Here is a 16,681-nt window from a genome sequence, read left to right on the forward strand (position 1 = left end):
CACAAATATGTTAATACTTTCAGTGTGGTTCTCTCAGGTCTGGGAGATGAATGAAAGGCTTGTGCCTTAACTTGATAGGTTATCTAGCACATGTACAGGTGCTTCCTCTGGATGGGGTTTTGTGCAACCTGGCCTAGTGGAAGGTGTCTCAGGCCATGGCAGGGGGTGGAACTAGGTGATCTTTTAAGGTCCCTTCCAACCCAAACCATTCTTTGATTTAGTGTAGGAAAGCATACACAATTTTGTACCCGAAATAATGTGGGTTATTCTATTTGTAGTTTCTAAATCAAATTTGAAAAGAAAATATGGTCATGATTATGGACAGTTCAGCAGAAACATCTGTTTGGTCAATCTTTAGGCAACAACAACCCCAAAACTAAACAAAATACCACTTTCATTAAATAAATACTATTAACTCACCATCTTCAATATTAAGTGTGGCCAGTTCAGTTCAGAAGCTGTGGAAAGAACTCAGAGGAGGGCACTAAAATTTGCACAAGCCATAAAAATGTCTGAGGAAAAATTACTGCACTTGAGCTTTTAATCTACCAGAACAAAATTAAAAGTGAATAGCATCAAATTTAATACAATCAGCTGCTGTATTTCATACAATAGACAACTAACCCATGGAAGTCTTTTGAATACTAAAAGTTAGTATTGATTGCTGCCACAGTTCAACTGATATAAATAGAAGATGGTGGATGCATATATATGAGTAGTAGCCATAGTTATATCAAAGAGATTGAAATATTTATGGACATTAAAATTCCTTTTTCAGTCTTATTCCAGCTAAACTAAATAGAAATAGAAAACTTCTATTTGACAGCTTTCCTAGTAATTGGCTGTAGTATGGTCTTTCACAAGCTTTATCTACATGATCTGTTCCTTGCAATTATCAAGGGTTAGTTCAACCTCTGCTTTGATCTGATGTTGCTACCATATGGTACTATTCAGATATGACTAAATGCTGTAAAATGCAGCATCTTTGCTTAGCATTGAGTTGTGTAGCAGAAACACGACCATCAGAAATGCAGCCATTGTTTAACAGAACTTACAGATTTTTTGTGACAGCTACAGCTGCTTTTCCTTTTGACCCAAGTGCATTCACACTCATTCTCTTTTATAGACTTGCCAACTGTTAGAGCATTCTTTTAGTTTGGTCTCATTTATCACAGTCTCCTTTGAATAGTAGTTGTATAAGTGGAAAAATGACTTTTAGATAGGTAATGGTATACTTGAACAGTCAGCAGTATTCTATAGGAAATGGAGAAACTTACTCAATTATTTTCTTACTAGAAATGCATGCGAGTTCACTTAAAAGTATTTTGCAGATGGATAGAAGTTAAGTTTTATAATTGCCATTATTTAACAAGGAGAGCTCTAGCTGTGGATAACTCCTTGACATAATTGGTTCCCAGGTCATTAGCCAAAGTAGTGAACAGGATAATGATTGTTTTGCATTGTTGTAGAAAATTTAGGCTTTTATAAGTGCAAGCAGATCTTGTTAGTTTCTGAAGAATGTGTCAGTCACAACATGAGCAGTCCAGAGACTAACAGGAGCACATATATAGTAATAAGTTCTGTTTCACTTTTTAGTTTCTTGCACTAAAATATTGGTATGAACAAAGTATATGGCTTTATAATGCTAGTCTCTGCAGCCATTTAGTATTTCCTAATGAGAATTTCTATCTCTTGGGCTTAATGAGAAATCTCTTCCACAGGATTACCACACAGCCTCAAGGGAGAAAGTATCTACCTTGACTTTTAACATGGCTCAAGCTATCAACTGCTAGTAAAAAAGTTGTTCATGAATAAGCTAGGATCCTTCAACTGGTAGCTGATACAATAGGTTTGTGTTTGAGAATGATGGTTCCAAAAACTGAGTGTAATCAAAGGTTTTAATTGCAAGCAGACAACCTAAGGCATTCTCTTATGAAATCACAGTGTTTCTGAAGGTCACACTGTCCAAATGAGGGGCTCTTTCAGCTACAAATCACAAGCTGTGGTCAATTATATCAGACTGCATAGAGTGACTCCACTGGAAGGGCATTAAGAGGTTAGAAGCCTGGAAGCCCCAATGCAAGGACTGACTCTTAAGCACCTTTCTTTGAAATTGGAGGTTGGCAATTGGTCAGAAGTTAAATATATTCAAGAGCACTTTTAGTTTTGTTTTAAATGATGTTGTAATAGATGGCAGTTTGTTATACCATCTTGACATAGAAAACATGGTAAAAAAGGAAAATTTATCTTGTCTTCTCTACACTAAGGCAAAACCAACAATGCCTGCTCTTCTTTATATTGGCTAAAACTTTTTTGTCTGTTCAGTGGTGGAGAATTCACAGCCTCTCCCAAAGAAATCTAGTGCTTCATTGTTTTCAGTGATAGAAAGCTTTTTCCTCAGGGTCTGATCTGAATCTCTCTTGCTGCAATTCTGACTGTCACTCTTTGTTCTTTTTGGCATCTACATGTAGAGTGTGGAGATTGCTGTGTCCCTGTTTCTTTTTCTTGAGAAACAGCCCATAATAATGCAGTCTTAGTAGATCTAGGATCTTAAGTCTGTTCTTAGCCTCATTTATCTCCTTTGAATTTTGTATGTGTTCTGAGTTGCATCAGTCAGAATTGAATGTATTACTCCAGCTCAACTAGTAAGAAACACCAAGGAGAGCAAAACTCATTTCTCTGCTTTTACACAGTACTCCTCTTTGTAACTTAGAGTGTTGTGCTCACCTTCTTTGCAATTGCAAGATTGACTTATATTCAGTTTGTGAACAGTCCATCTATACAGAACCATTTTCTACAGAACCATTGCATAGCCAGTTAGTTTCCTCATTTTGCATTTCTCTAGCTCTATTATACAAGACTGTCAAATTTTGCATTTGCCACTATTGCAATACCCTGTGTATCCCTGTTGTTTCCAAAGTCATTCACAAAACCATCAAGAGAATTCTGATGCTCTCTTTACATGCTCTCTGACTGATAGTATTTTCAAATTACTTCCATCTTTTTATCATGCCTCTGAATACACAGACTCCCAGTTCAAAATAAATAAACAATAGTTCCCTATGTAAAGAACTCTGGGTAGTTCTTTGGTGACCTAATTACAATTTGTATATCCTTGCTTTGCTTAAAAAAAGTTAAGCAACACTGCATTGTTATGATCAAGATACAGAACTTGTGCTGCTTCTAGCACAAGGTCTTTTATGCTGTCAGAGAGAAAATAGACTGATCTGACATCACCTACTCTTGACAAATCTATGTTGGCTATTCCTCAACTCCTGGTTAATTTTCAGGCAGTTGTGTATGGTGTGATACCTTACATGGGTTAGTGGTTGGCTTGGCAATGCTGGGTTAATGGTTGGACTAGATGGTGTTAAAGGTTTTTTTTCAACCTAAATTAACCTATGATTCAATCTTTTGTTTTAACCATTGCATGTATCTTCCAGAGCATGAAGACAGGGGGAAGAAGCAAGCTATTTAAACATCAAGCCCAGATGATTCAAATGCGTTTAAGTAATATTTGTTGAGCTCCTTGCCTGTTCAAGATCACTTCTGACCCTTTTGCCTTTTGTTGCTGGTATTAATTGCATTAAGCACTTCAACCCAGTAGATTTGTGATGAAGATTCATGCAAAAAAAAAAAAAGGAATTTTTAACATTAGCTTTGTCTCTGTATTCCCCTAGTATTCCCCAGTGTTGCACAGTGGACTTTTTCTTTCATCATCTTCTTGCTTTTAATGTACTTACAGAATTATTTCTTCTGGAGTTTGATGTGTCCCTTTCCAACTGTGTCTAATTTTGGCCCATTATACCATGTTCTGCTGTGGTATTCTTGCTCAGTAAATTGACCTCGTTTCCATTCCCTACATGCTGTGAGATCAACAGCAAGATCCTAACTAAGACAATGTGGTCTTATTGTACAATCCCCATTACTCCCTTGCAGGAGGCTTTGCACTCCATGTGGTCAGCATTGTTTATTTAAAGAACTGTGACAGTTTTTTTTTACTCCTTTTTCACTAGCACCGTGTTCTTCAGGATTCTTCCAACTAATTCTGCATTTATGAAAGTATGCCTACTTAAATCACATTTTTAAAATTCTTTTGTCATTTCTTTCTTTTCTTCTTTTTTCACAAACAATCCTAATCTTTTATATTACTATCAGTCATGAATGATCAGATCGTCATTTTGCCAGTTAAGTCAAAAATGTCGATTGTCAGCTAAATCTTCCAAGTCCTCCTACATACCATTTGCAGTTCTTGCATTGGTGTTCAACCATCAAAGACTGAAATAAATGTACCACTTCCATCACATTATCCTCTTCTTTAACCCCTTCTTTTATAAATAAACTTATTTTGACAGTGGATCACAGAACAGGATTTATTTGAATTTGATTTGCCCATATTATTGGGCTGTTCATATAAATACAGCATTCAAATTTTGAAGAAATAATCAAGTTTGTCTATAGAGCAAATTCCTTTCATCCATAAGGACTGTTTTCAGTCACTGTTTACCTATTGCCATATCTCTAAACGTTCTAGGGACATAGCTATGTGCTGAAAATGACAAAGCCATTCTGCTATAGCATCTACTAAGCCACCACTTTATTATCAGTATATGTCTGTCACTGCTGATGAAAATATCAACAGATCCCTAGGTTCCATGATAATTCCTACAGCCTCCTTGTCACTTCTGATCCACTCAGTCTCATGTCTGGCAATACTCTTAGGGTGGAGGGACATCATGAACAGTGAAAATGGCAGGTGTCATACCCACCAACACCTTCCTGAGGTTCATTACACAGTCTCCGTTTTCCTCATTCCCTCATTTCAGATGATGTAGATCAAATCAATACTTGAGCATAAAGCTCTCTAAAATGTCTGCCTTCAGAATGTCAGTCACTAAAGTTGCTGCATCTTCAGATGCTCCTTCTGCACTGTACAATAATCACAGGTCAGTGGAATGCCCGTGCCCAGCACTGGAGAATTGAATTTGTTACGAATTCATGTTACAAAACAGCAGCAGTGTCTCTCTGCACACATAAATAAAATGTAATGTTTCCTGTGTGTGATATAAATGCTCCTAAATTTTTAATTTGTAATATTTTGGAAGCTTTAATGCAAAAGCATAAAAATACATTTTTTCATATCTTCCATCTTTTGTAGATAATTTATTTCACATACCTTTGGGAAAGTATGTGAATTATAGGATTGTTCTTCCCCTGAGATAAAATATAGAGTTAGCAACAATTTTTAGAAAGGATTTAAAAAATGAGTGGTACTGGACCCTTCATTTGGAAGAATCTTCTTTTTTTTTTTTTGCTGATTTTTTGATAGCTTTTGTATTTCTATTTTTGGTTGATTGATTTTGATTTTGTTTATTATCTTTGTTGTAAGGCTGAGAGAATTGGATGGCTGGGTCTTTTAAAAAATAGGGGAAAACTTCTTTTCAGGACCTGTTTCTGTAGGACTGAATGGTAATGGTTTTAAACTTAAGGAGGGTCAATTCAGATTAAATATAAGAAAGAAAGGTTTTATGAAGAGGGTGGTAAAACACTGAAACGAGTTGCCCATGAAGGTGGTCGCTGCCTCATGTTGGAAACTTTCAAGGTCAGTTTGGATGAAGCTCTGAGGCACCTGATGGTGAGTGTGTCCCTCTGATGGTTCAGTGTGTCCCTGCTCATTGCAGAGGGGTTGGACTAGATGGGCTTTAAAAGGTCCCTTCCAGCTCAAACTATTCTATGATTCTAGTCAAATGGCATGATATTGACACATAAGCTTTCCTGTAAGAAATACAGTATAATACACAAGAACTGTGTACAGTGGATCATTAGAAATTTTATAAATGCATTAGGAGAAATTTGAATTATTTGAGAGATATAAAAATAATAGATTGACTAATTCCTTGGCTTTCCAGATTCTAGCCAAAATCAGATAACCTATGAGTACAGACCTATGCAATAATTTCTGTATACTTACCAAACATCAGTATTCATCTACAGGTTGAACTAAAAAAAAATAATCCCCGTCTTATTTTCAGAAGAGAATTTTTCCATGAAACTTGGAGGAAAATAATTGAAGTAGTTGTTCTAGAAAGGTTACTCAGTTTTTTCTGATAAGAGTGTTTGACATTTGCTTTGTAATGCAAATAGATACTGGCTTTTAACAGATATGTTTTGGGGTTGGGTGGGTGTTTTTTATTTTCTTTCAATAAAAAAGGAACTTTCAAAAGCCATTGTGAATTCTGCATGAAAGTATTAATTAGAAAACATAATTCTAGTATTGTGCTTAATCAGAAAAACCCAGAAATTTAAAGCTCAACAGGATAAAACATAAAATTTCCAAGAATGGTTTGTTGTTCCAGCTCATTAACACACTGTCTCTGTTGCACAGCACTTTTTAAATACCATAAAAATTAACAGTGTATTTAAGAACTGCTTTATTGGCATGTTTCTCCAAATTCTAATTTAAAGCTAGTGGTTAACTGGGCTGTCTCTATCATCAGAGCTTAGAGAAGTGAATACACTCCATGGCTTCAAAATTTCTGCTTTAATTTGTTGATTTGGGTGAAAATGCATTCTCCAAGTGAAGTAAGAAAATATTTCATTAGCCATTATTAGCTAACACTGTAGAAGAATGACCTCTTAGTCCTTGGAATTTTAACAGAGCATAAAAAATGTTAGCCTGATTTCACATGACTAGGGTATTGAGAAAAAGCATAAAACATCTTTTTTAGCTTTGTTGTTTCTGATGGACTCTTTCAAAACAACTAGATGTAAAATTGCTTGGGTTTTGTCTGTTCCAACTTGTTCAAACTGTTATTCACTGTGTAGAATTCTTTAAATGAACTGAAAATGGCAAAACGATGAACGTTTTGTTAATTTAGTCTAGGTAGTGGTATCCACTTTCCACATAGTGCTTTATTCCTTCTATTATATTTTCAAAATTTCTGTTTCATTTGCTTTATCTCTTTGGCCATTACGAGTTTCTTTAGTGTTGTTGTCCTCATCCTTTTCTCTTTGAGCTTTTTCTGGTTCAATAAATCCATCCTGTTCCATTCCCAGCAAATGTTTTCTTTGATCTCAGTTTTCTAAGCAAATTGGGCGAACTCACTAGGGCTGCACGACTCTTTATTTCTTCCATTTTTAACATTAGTATCCATATGTGTACCAAGTCTAGATAATGATGTCCACTTTCATACATCCCTCTACAATGCTTAAGCCTGAAATGATTCTTTCATGTTGTATTAAAACAGATTTTTGTAAGCTTCTCCTCTAATTAGTTAGTGTATTTCCACCTTCTGTATCATTAAATGCTCTTGTGTTTAGATTTTGGTTGTTCTAGCTACATAAATCTTCCATGAATTTTATGGAGCCATGGACACAGGTCTCTGGAAAGGCCCATCTCTGCCAGTTCATCAGTGGCAATGACTATTATGTAGTCAGTCAATGACTTCATGTTTGCTTTGTTGTTCTTACAGTTTTTAACCTAAGCATCTCTAACATCATCTTTTCAGTCTTGTGCACATAGTTACCTGGTGTTTGTGAACAGCTGCAGTTCATACCTAAAGTGGTCAGTGAGGCATGCATCCGTGTTTGATACAGTTCACAAATGGACTGTTATTCCATTGTTAGTTCACCTATAGTATTTTTTCTTCTTAGGTAGCCAATATAATTCCCCCTTTTTGTTATTGTTTTGAGAGTTTGTTTCCCCTTCCTTTTTTTTTTCATTTATAGATACTTACTATTTGGCATGTTTTTCTGGTCTACAAGAACTTACAACCTTTACCCATGACCTTGCTAACATTTGCTTTCTGTTCTGAAGTTCCTGCCTGTGTTTTTTTCTCAGGTGAACCAGATCACATTTGAATTTTGTTTGGACCTTTTCCTAGCATTTAGCTTGGGGTTCACAGTTTATTCTTGAAACTTTGTTAAGAAATTAGCACCCAAAAACATGGTACTTTTTTCTGAAGTATATTAGCTAACAAAAATAAAAGGTGCAGTAACTCTTCCTGCAATGCTTGCTTTTCTCCTGTCCTTACAATAACAGGGTTACAATGAAGCTAATACTGTTCTTGTATTCACATGGTAATATAACTTGGCAGTCTTTATAATGCTCTTCATTTATGCAGTCTGGTGAAATAGCTCAATCACACTTGGCTGCAGTTTCAAATTATGTTTAATGCAATCTGATAGTGGATTGCTGCTGACAAGTGGCAATCTCTTTCCACCTATTGTGGTACATTCAAGCTTTGCATGAAATCTAATAGAGGTGTGACCTTAGAATAAGTTGGATAATTTTGCTCATTTAACAGAAAATTATTGTCCACAAATCATTACTTTCCTATGAGATCTTTTGATCTGGCTGGTGATATTGCTACACCATTTGTCATCAGCTGAGCCATGGAGTTTCAGGAGGTCCATACCTTTCAGACACAGTCTGCAGTTAAATATGGTTAAATATTACTAGAATTTAATGTCTGTATGACTCTTTTTTTTTTTGCAAAACATTGCCAGACTTAGAGAAAAAAATCTTGAATTTAATAAAGATTGGAGTAGAACATATGTTGGCAAGTGAGTGTTTCCATTTCATCTCCTTTTATGTTGAAACATAAGGTAGCTTCAGCACCTTTCTTAAAGGAACAGAAAGTTGTTTGTTTAGTAAGTTGTGATTCTTTCCTTTGTGACTTTGCATCTGACCTTTCCAGAAAATTGTTTATGTTCTGGTTTAGACCATATACTAGTTTGCTTGTTCAGGTGCAAGAGGGGCTGGTATTTAAAAATCCCTCTTTAATGTATTAATCATGGAATTTAAGTATTTCTGGCAAAATTCATTAATGCAGGAAGATAATGTGTCGTAGTAGTTTGATTTATACAATAAGTACATGTTCTTCATTGCCTTTCTCACCTCATGGTTTTCTTATCTTGCTGCTTCTGCTGCATGTTTCGCTGTTCCTTTCCAGTTTTCCTCTAGTTTCAGCATTAGTCATAGCCTACCTGTAATTAGTATGCATGTGTTCCATAACCCACATCGTGAGATGTATGGAAATGTTACATATCCAACCCACTTAAATCCAACTTCTGTGACATGTTGGCAAAACAATGCCATATAGCAGGAAAGCACAGGCAGCAGTTCTGTAGGTTCACATCCTGCTGAGGAACTCTGTACCATGCACACGTTATTTTCTTGCTCTAATCAAATGCCTTTAGCAGTGCCTGTTTTGCAGAGTCCATGATAATTTCTATTTTTCTGGTTACTACTTCACATCTTTCTGGTTTACTCCTCTGAAATAATTGGGGGACAGGATGCCAACTAGGTAGCAAGTAAATTAGCAAAGATTTCTCAAAATAGGGCCTTAATAGGTATTATCAGTGAAATGTAGAGCTCCATGAGGTAACTACATCAAAATATCATCGAATGTTTCTGGCATACCTGTGTCTTTCTGGCTCTTGTTTAAAACAGGTACTGAGAGCTAGGGGATATTACTTAGCTAAAACATCTGTTAATATGCTGGAAAATGTGCTGGATTTTACTGCTAGATTTCAAATAGTTTTGTCAAACATTTGCCTCTTACTTACCTAGAAGGATGTAAAGTAGTGACAGTGTTTGTTCTAGCAACATCACCTCTACTGCCATTTCCTCTCTTTTTAATTTGCTAATTTTTTTTACTGTCTATTTATTATGCTAGAGGTGATACCCACTGCTAATTTATTTCCTACAATTACTTTCTTCAGTTATTAGAATTCTTTCAGAAACAGAAATATCCTCAAAAATATGAAAATATACATTAAGTTTTGTGTTAAGACAGCTCAATAGTTGGATTACTTTTTAAAATTATTGCAGAAAATACTGTGATTAAGACTTCTAATGTTGTCTTATAATTGACAGATGTAGAAAATGCAAATAATTCCAATGTTCTTCCACAGATTTCACTTTTGATGCCTATAAAATTATCAATAGAGCTGTTTTCAGTTTCAGTGCTATGTTTACATCAGTTCTTTTGTTAAGGATGCCTGTCATCCACTCTTTGGCCAATACAGCTTATTAGCTAACACGAGTATTAGGTTTATTAAGAAGCAGCAAAGTTACTTGTCTTCATTGAATTTAATTAATTTGTTTTGTACCTTATTACAGGCAGATGCACAAGTACAATAATGATCTTGATTTTTGATTGTGTACAATGCCTCTAGACATAGTCTCAAGACAGGACTGTGATTAAGGCACATCAATCAGTTGTAAACTGTGTTATCATCAGTAACTCTTCTGACTGAAGAGAGCACACTGATGCTGGATTAGCTCACTTCCATTTACAGTAACGACTATCATGAAAATGCTGGTTTAGTAGTAGTCATTTTGTGTTCTTCCCACTGCCTACACTTCCCCCATCTCCCCTAATTGAAGCTCTGCTTTGATGTGACCGTGGCTGAGGCTGTTTCTGACACTATCTTCTGCTACCATCGGCTTATTTTCTAGATGGGGAGCGATGGAGTTTTGCGCCTCAGTAGCTCCGCTCTGAATAACGAGTTCTTCGCATATGCAGCGCAGGGGTGGAAACAGCGGCTGGCAGAAGGTAACTCTGCTTGCTCCCAGGTTTGCCCAAGGTTAATTGTTTCTATGAGGAATGCCTCTTTCTCTACATTTGAGAAACACTTTTAGAATAGAATCTGTAATAGAGCAGTAATTCAGCAAAAGAGAAATTGCTGATTCCGTTTTGAATTTAGAGTACATTTTTGTAGCTTGCTGTGGCAGCTTATTTTGACAGTTAAAAAAAAAAAACAAACAAGTATTTTCATCACTGTCAGCCTTGGAAACATGAATGCAGGCAACTAAACCCTGCCAATGTACCTTTGAAATACTGATGGTATATAGTAAATTAAATCTTTCTATGTCACTTGCCCTTTTGGTTTTCATTATTTTCATTTGGCATTGTTGGATGACTGTATCAGAAATCACTGTACGTCATCGTAGTATCCACAATTTATAATTACCCATATTGAATTAATCCTTGACAAGTTTTGTTCAATTTGTTAGTATTTGTTTTTTAGGAGAATTTACACCAGAAATGCAGTTGCGCATCAGACAAGAGATTGAAAAGGAAAAGAAAACAGAACCTTGGAAAGAAAAATTCTTTGAAAGGTTTTATGGTGAAAAGTAAGTACTGAAGCAAATAAAAGGATTTTTTAATATTTTCATTTAGGAGGAAAGGAAAATATAATTCTATGCTTCACATAGCACGGTCATATGCTGTAAAACTTAATAAAGCAGTTATCAAGAGCAGTCATTCCCCAATATAAGAAGTTGTGGGTAGAATTATAGTCATGTGTCTGCACTTGCATTGCAATTGCATTTTTTAAGAGTCATAACTCATCCATAAAAATTCATTCGAAAGAGAGCTTAAGACACAAGCATGTGAATATTTTGTAATTATCTTTTAAAAGATAGTATCAGGGCAATTCCTCCCTCCTGCAAAATATAAATACAGCTTCTACAGATGAGAAGACCAATAGCAATATTTCAGTAATATGTTTTCCTTTGTTTTACTTTTTCTAAGCTAGTTACAAAGTTACTAAAATCAAATAGAGTTTTTTTATTTTTTGACTGAGATGGCCTATTGGCCCAAGAAGAATATATCACATAGAACAAATATTATCTTGAGACAAATGAGCTAATGACTAATGACTAATCTAGTTTTAGAAGTGAGATACAAAGATTAAATAAATACCTTTAACTGACTAAATTAAATATAGTATCACTCCAGGTGCACAACTGAGGTGACTCAACACAATTTCAATTTGATGATGATGATACAGCAGCTGAAGATTCATTGCTTATCTTCATTTTTTTAAAAAATAAAATTTAAGGAGACTCTCATCTTAAAATTCAAGAATTTTCATTTTAGAAATTATTTTTAAAAGCTAGTTAATCAACACTTAAATTTTTTTTATGCTTTTAAAAATTTTAAGAATTTATTATAAAGTATAAACTAGCTATTTAAAAATTCCTGATTCTTTCTTTTTTATTTTAGAGTGTTTTTTAATTATATCACCGAACCACAGAATGGGTCAGGTTGTGAGGGACCCAGTCACTCATCTGGTCCAAGCTTGCTGCTCAAATAGGGTCATCCTTGGACACATGGCACAGGATTGTACTCAGGCAGTTTTCCATCTCTGGGCAATCTGTTCCAGTGCTCAGTCACTGCATAGTGAAGTTCTTTGTCACATTCAGGTGGAATTTCCTGTGCCTCAGTTTCTGCCTATTACATCTTTTCCTACTGCTTGGCATCACTAAGAAGAGCCTGGCCTCATCCTCATGGCATTCTCCCTTTGGGTACTCAAGGAAGTTGATGAGGTCTCCTTTCAGTTGTCTCTTCTCAAGGCTGAACATGCCCAGCTCCCTCAGCCTGTCCTCCTAAGAGAGATGCTGCAGCCCCTTAATCACCTTTGTTGCCCTCCACTGGACCATCTCTAGAAGCTCCATGTCTCTCTTGTACCAAGGAGGCAGAACTGGACACAGCACTCCAGATGTGCCTCACCAGGGCACAGAGGAGAGGCAGGAGCACCTCCCTTAACCTGCTGGAATGCTCTTCCTAAATGCTTCCCAGGATACCATTGATCACCTTGGCCACCAGGGCACCCTGCTGGCTCATGGACAGCTCATTGTCCACCAGGACCCTCAGGTCCTTCTCCACAGAACTGCTCCTCAGAAGGGCAGCCCCCAGCCTGTGCTGGTGCCTGGAGTTATTCCTCCCCAGGTGTAGGACCCTGCACTTGCCTTTGCTGAATTTCAGACACTTCTCTGCCCACCTTTCCCACCTGTCAAGGTCCTTCTGAAGGGTTGCACAGGCTCTGGTGTATCAGCCACTTATCTCAGGTTTGTGTTGTCACTGATCTTGCTGAGAAGGCATCTACCCCTTCATCCAAGTCATTGATGAGTAAGTTAAATTATATTGGCCCACTATTGAGCCTGGGGGACACCACTAGTGACAGGCCTCCAAATACACCCTGTGCCAGTGATTACAACTGTCTGAGTCTGCCATTCTGTCAGTTCTCAATCTACCTCACCATCTACTCAATCGAATGTATGCATAATACTTAGCAGAAAATTTGTTCAATGGGAGCTATCATTACATAAGTTGTCTTAGTTTTGCTGTCAGATGTTTTTCACTTAAGAAATCCAAGGCACAGGAAACCCTTCATGTAACTGATTATCTTAAAGATTAACTAAAATGTTTCTGCAGTAACAGTACTACTTCTCACAATCTTCTGCTTTGGACTACTGGGAATGTAGTGAAAATGAGGCAAGAAATGGACAGATCCATTTTAGTGTTTTATTTTGTGCATCTTTGCTAGATGCTTTCCCCCACTGTATTTTTCTACAGAACCTTATCTTTACATATAATGGAAATTGTAGGCTCTTCGTGTGTCAAACTGTCTTATTGTAAAGTGCTTAATTTCTTAGTAAACAGCTTTGAGACTTCAGTTTAGTCCAGGTGTTGATCCTTTTAGTATCAAAAAAATAGGTTAGGTTTTCAGATAAAGAGCATAATGGCTTCTCATTATGCATGTCAAGAGAAGAGTCTGTGACTAACCTTTCATGTAGGAAAAGGCTGTGTAAGATACAGATGTAGGGCCTTCCACAAGAAGTAGAAGTTTATTACCAGCAGTACTGGTGTTCCTTAGTCAAAAATGCCTGTCACATGCACAGAGAATGATGCTCATAATTCTGCAGAGCCAGCAGTCCTGCTGGGCTGGCTGAATGCTGGATGCCATAGTGGTTGGCAGTGATTGCTCAGTCTGTGATGATACATGTCATTTGGTTTCAGAGGTATCTCACATCAACATTGTTATGCAAAATGTCATATTCCACATAATTTCTATTTTGACTGAAGTATTGTATCTGGTCTCCCTGCCCTTTCCCCTGCTTGCATTGTTTCACTTACATTCTTGTCTTTGGCTTGTATATAGGCAGATGTACTTTGCTGACTTTAAGTCCTTTTCCTCATTGTTTACTGACTGAATGGTATTTTTTTCTGTAGCTTCCACCTTATGTTGGTTCATGGGGGAGTCCTGTGCAGGGGCAAGAGTTGGACTCAGTGATCTTGAGGATCCTTTTCAAGTCAGGATGTCCTGTGACTATGATTCTCTTGACTTTTTTCACTTTGGTTTTTAAACTAGCTTTCACTATGATTAGGCTTTGTTTCTTTTCAGCTATGTTGATTTGACTGAACTAGCAGAATTTGTAAGCATCCCTGAGCTGTTTCTCACATGCACTGTCTGCAAAATGAACCTGTCTTGCAGTCTAACTTTCTCACTTTACAATCAGAGTAGTATTTTTCCTCTGACTTAAGAGAATTTGATCTTCTAAATTCCTGAAGTAAATTCAAGTTTCACCTTCTACTTAGAGAAGGACCATTACTAGATGCAGAATCTCTGAAAACATTTTTATATACTCCACAGTTGATGGCAATAAAAGACTTTAGAGTGCTTTTTCCCTGTTAGCTCTACACATTGCATCTTGTGTTTGCTCTTATCTGTACCCAGGCTGTTTATCGTGGCACTGTCAGTTGCAGTTTACTTCCATCCATTTCTGTTCTTTTTCCACTTCCTCATGTTTGTTCATTTTTCCTCTCTCTGACTTTCCTCAAAATACAAAATCTTATTCTGCAGTCATTTATCTAGGATCTGCTGATGTATGTTGCTAGAAATCCACATTCTTCTGGCTTGTTGCCCCAAGATTGCAAGGGCTGGACTCTATTATGTCAATATATTATTTCATTTCTCATTTTTGAGAGTTACATAGTAGTATAGGATAGTACTATCAGCTGTATCAATGTTTTAATTTTGTGTAGACTGTCTCCAAATTTTTTTTTCTGATTTAATCTTTTTCTTACTGTTTTTTTTGTTTGTTTTTTTTTTTTTTTCTCACAATACTAGAATATCAGCATTCAAATATCCTTGAGTAGCTTTTTGGGGTTTTTTAGTGGATGACTGAGTGCCCTTGCTCTACCAGTTGAATCCTGTCCTTAGCACTTTCATTGAAATCTGCTTGCCGCTGATTTGTGATATTTTTGTGCTGTTTTGCAAACTTTGGGTGTCTTTTACTCTGAGGGAGAAGACAGATCAGCTGTTTATTTTGCAATCTGAGATTGCCTTAAACATGCTGATCTTGAGCCTTCTTTAGAAAGCATTTTTCTTCAGTTTCTTCTTCAGCATAGTAGTATTTCAAATATTGAAAAAACTATTAAGATTCAGTACGTGTTCTGCTGGCCTTAATCTGCTTTATCTTATTTCCCTTACAGTTCTTTATCTTCAATATGTTTCTAGAATGTGTGTATTTGTGTAGCGTCTGTGTGACAGTTTCATTCACCTTTATCCAGTCCTTCATTCCTTTGCTGATTTTCAATCCATAAAGATAATCATCAAGCAATATCTTTTCATGATGTAACCCAGCTAGAGAAAATAGACCATTCATTCAGTTTTCAGTAGTGGAGTGGATTTGTTTTCCCTTCTCATCTTTCTGAGATAACTTTGGCTCCTTAACAGAAGGAATTTTAGAGGAAGTTACTCACCAAAACTTTGGTAAACTAAACTTTGCTAAACTTATAACCTAAACTTAGACTATATGGGGAACTTCTAGTCAGAAAGACACATCTTCTGGAATGCATTAATGTTGGAATTGTGAATTTGCTGCTCTGAATTGCTCTCTAGAGGATCCTTCCTCAGCGTATTGGTGCCATAGGGAGACTTTGCTCATGATTAGTGTCTACTAGTAGGCAATACTAATAATTAGGTGTACTTTTTGGGATGCCAGTTCCAGGCTGGGTTGGTTTGGGTTTTTGGTTTTTTTGTGTTTACAGCTCTCACTGTAATACATCTGTGCAGTATTTTTAAAGTGCACAACCACAGATTTTGGTTTTTTATATGTTTTGTACTTTCATCTGAATAGGCTTTTGTATCTTTGTGTCCTCTGGGTACACACTGACAAGCAATTTTGCTTCCATAACTTCTGAATATCTTTTATGCTTGCTTGTTTCCATTTTATTCTTTATTTTCTGATTAAAATGATAACAGAGATCTGTTTAGTAGATTAGAAGATCCTTAAGACCATGAAATTTCTTTTAAGGCCTCCCACCAGGCTTTTGTGTATTTTCTACTATTATGGAATTGCTGAGGCATAAAGTCTGCTTTGCAAATCTTACTAAAGGTGCTGAATGTCTGTACTCCCACTGGCCTTAGAAGGAAGGAGGATGTCAGAGCAGATAAACTTTTTAAAACAACCCTTTTTTTTTCATCTCTTGGTCTTAGTTTTGTTTTGGGTTTTTTGTGGATTTTAAAATTCTGCTGAAGTAATAAAACTTTTTTTAAAACTAGTATTTTCAGGATGAAAGCTAAGAAAATCCTCAGAAACATGCATACTATACATGGTTCCTTTGCACTTCATTCCTGAGAGTGAATGGTTAGATTGCAAATATGTGGTTTAGCTCCTTAAGAATGTTAAACTTCTGTCATATTGCTGGCTGTGTTGACCTAAAAGCAGTTGAAGGAGGGAAAAAGGGATTTCCTTTACAACTGTTCCCACTAGAAGGAGATGCAGTTGTGCATTTCTTCTGCAATGGCTGCTATACCAGTCTTGCAATATTGCACTGGTATTGTAAAAACAAACAAACAAACAAACAAACAAACAAACACC

General features: G+C 36.4%; 1 protein-coding gene across 6 annotated transcripts in view; it reads left to right on the forward strand.

Annotated features, from left to right (window-relative positions):
• ASXL3 (ASXL transcriptional regulator 3) overlaps positions 1-16,681 on the forward strand; it is a 125,562-nt gene that overhangs the window by 95,553 nt on the left and 13,328 nt on the right. For 5 of the 6 annotated variants that reach the window (XM_079302949.1, XM_079302944.1, XM_079302945.1 and 2 more), the window contains 2 exons: positions 10,466-10,562; positions 11,038-11,143. The exons of the other annotated variant lie outside the window; for it this stretch is intronic. In XM_079302949.1, coding sequence (XP_079159075.1) covers positions 10,466-10,562; positions 11,038-11,143 — 203 coding nt within the window. The remainder of the gene's footprint in view (positions 1-10,465; positions 10,563-11,037; positions 11,144-16,681) is intronic. 6 annotated transcript variants of the gene reach the window in all.

This window comes from Erithacus rubecula (assembly GCF_903797595.1).
Source record: "Erithacus rubecula genome assembly, chromosome: 3".
Classification (NCBI taxonomy): domain Eukaryota; kingdom Metazoa; phylum Chordata; class Aves; order Passeriformes; family Muscicapidae; genus Erithacus; species Erithacus rubecula.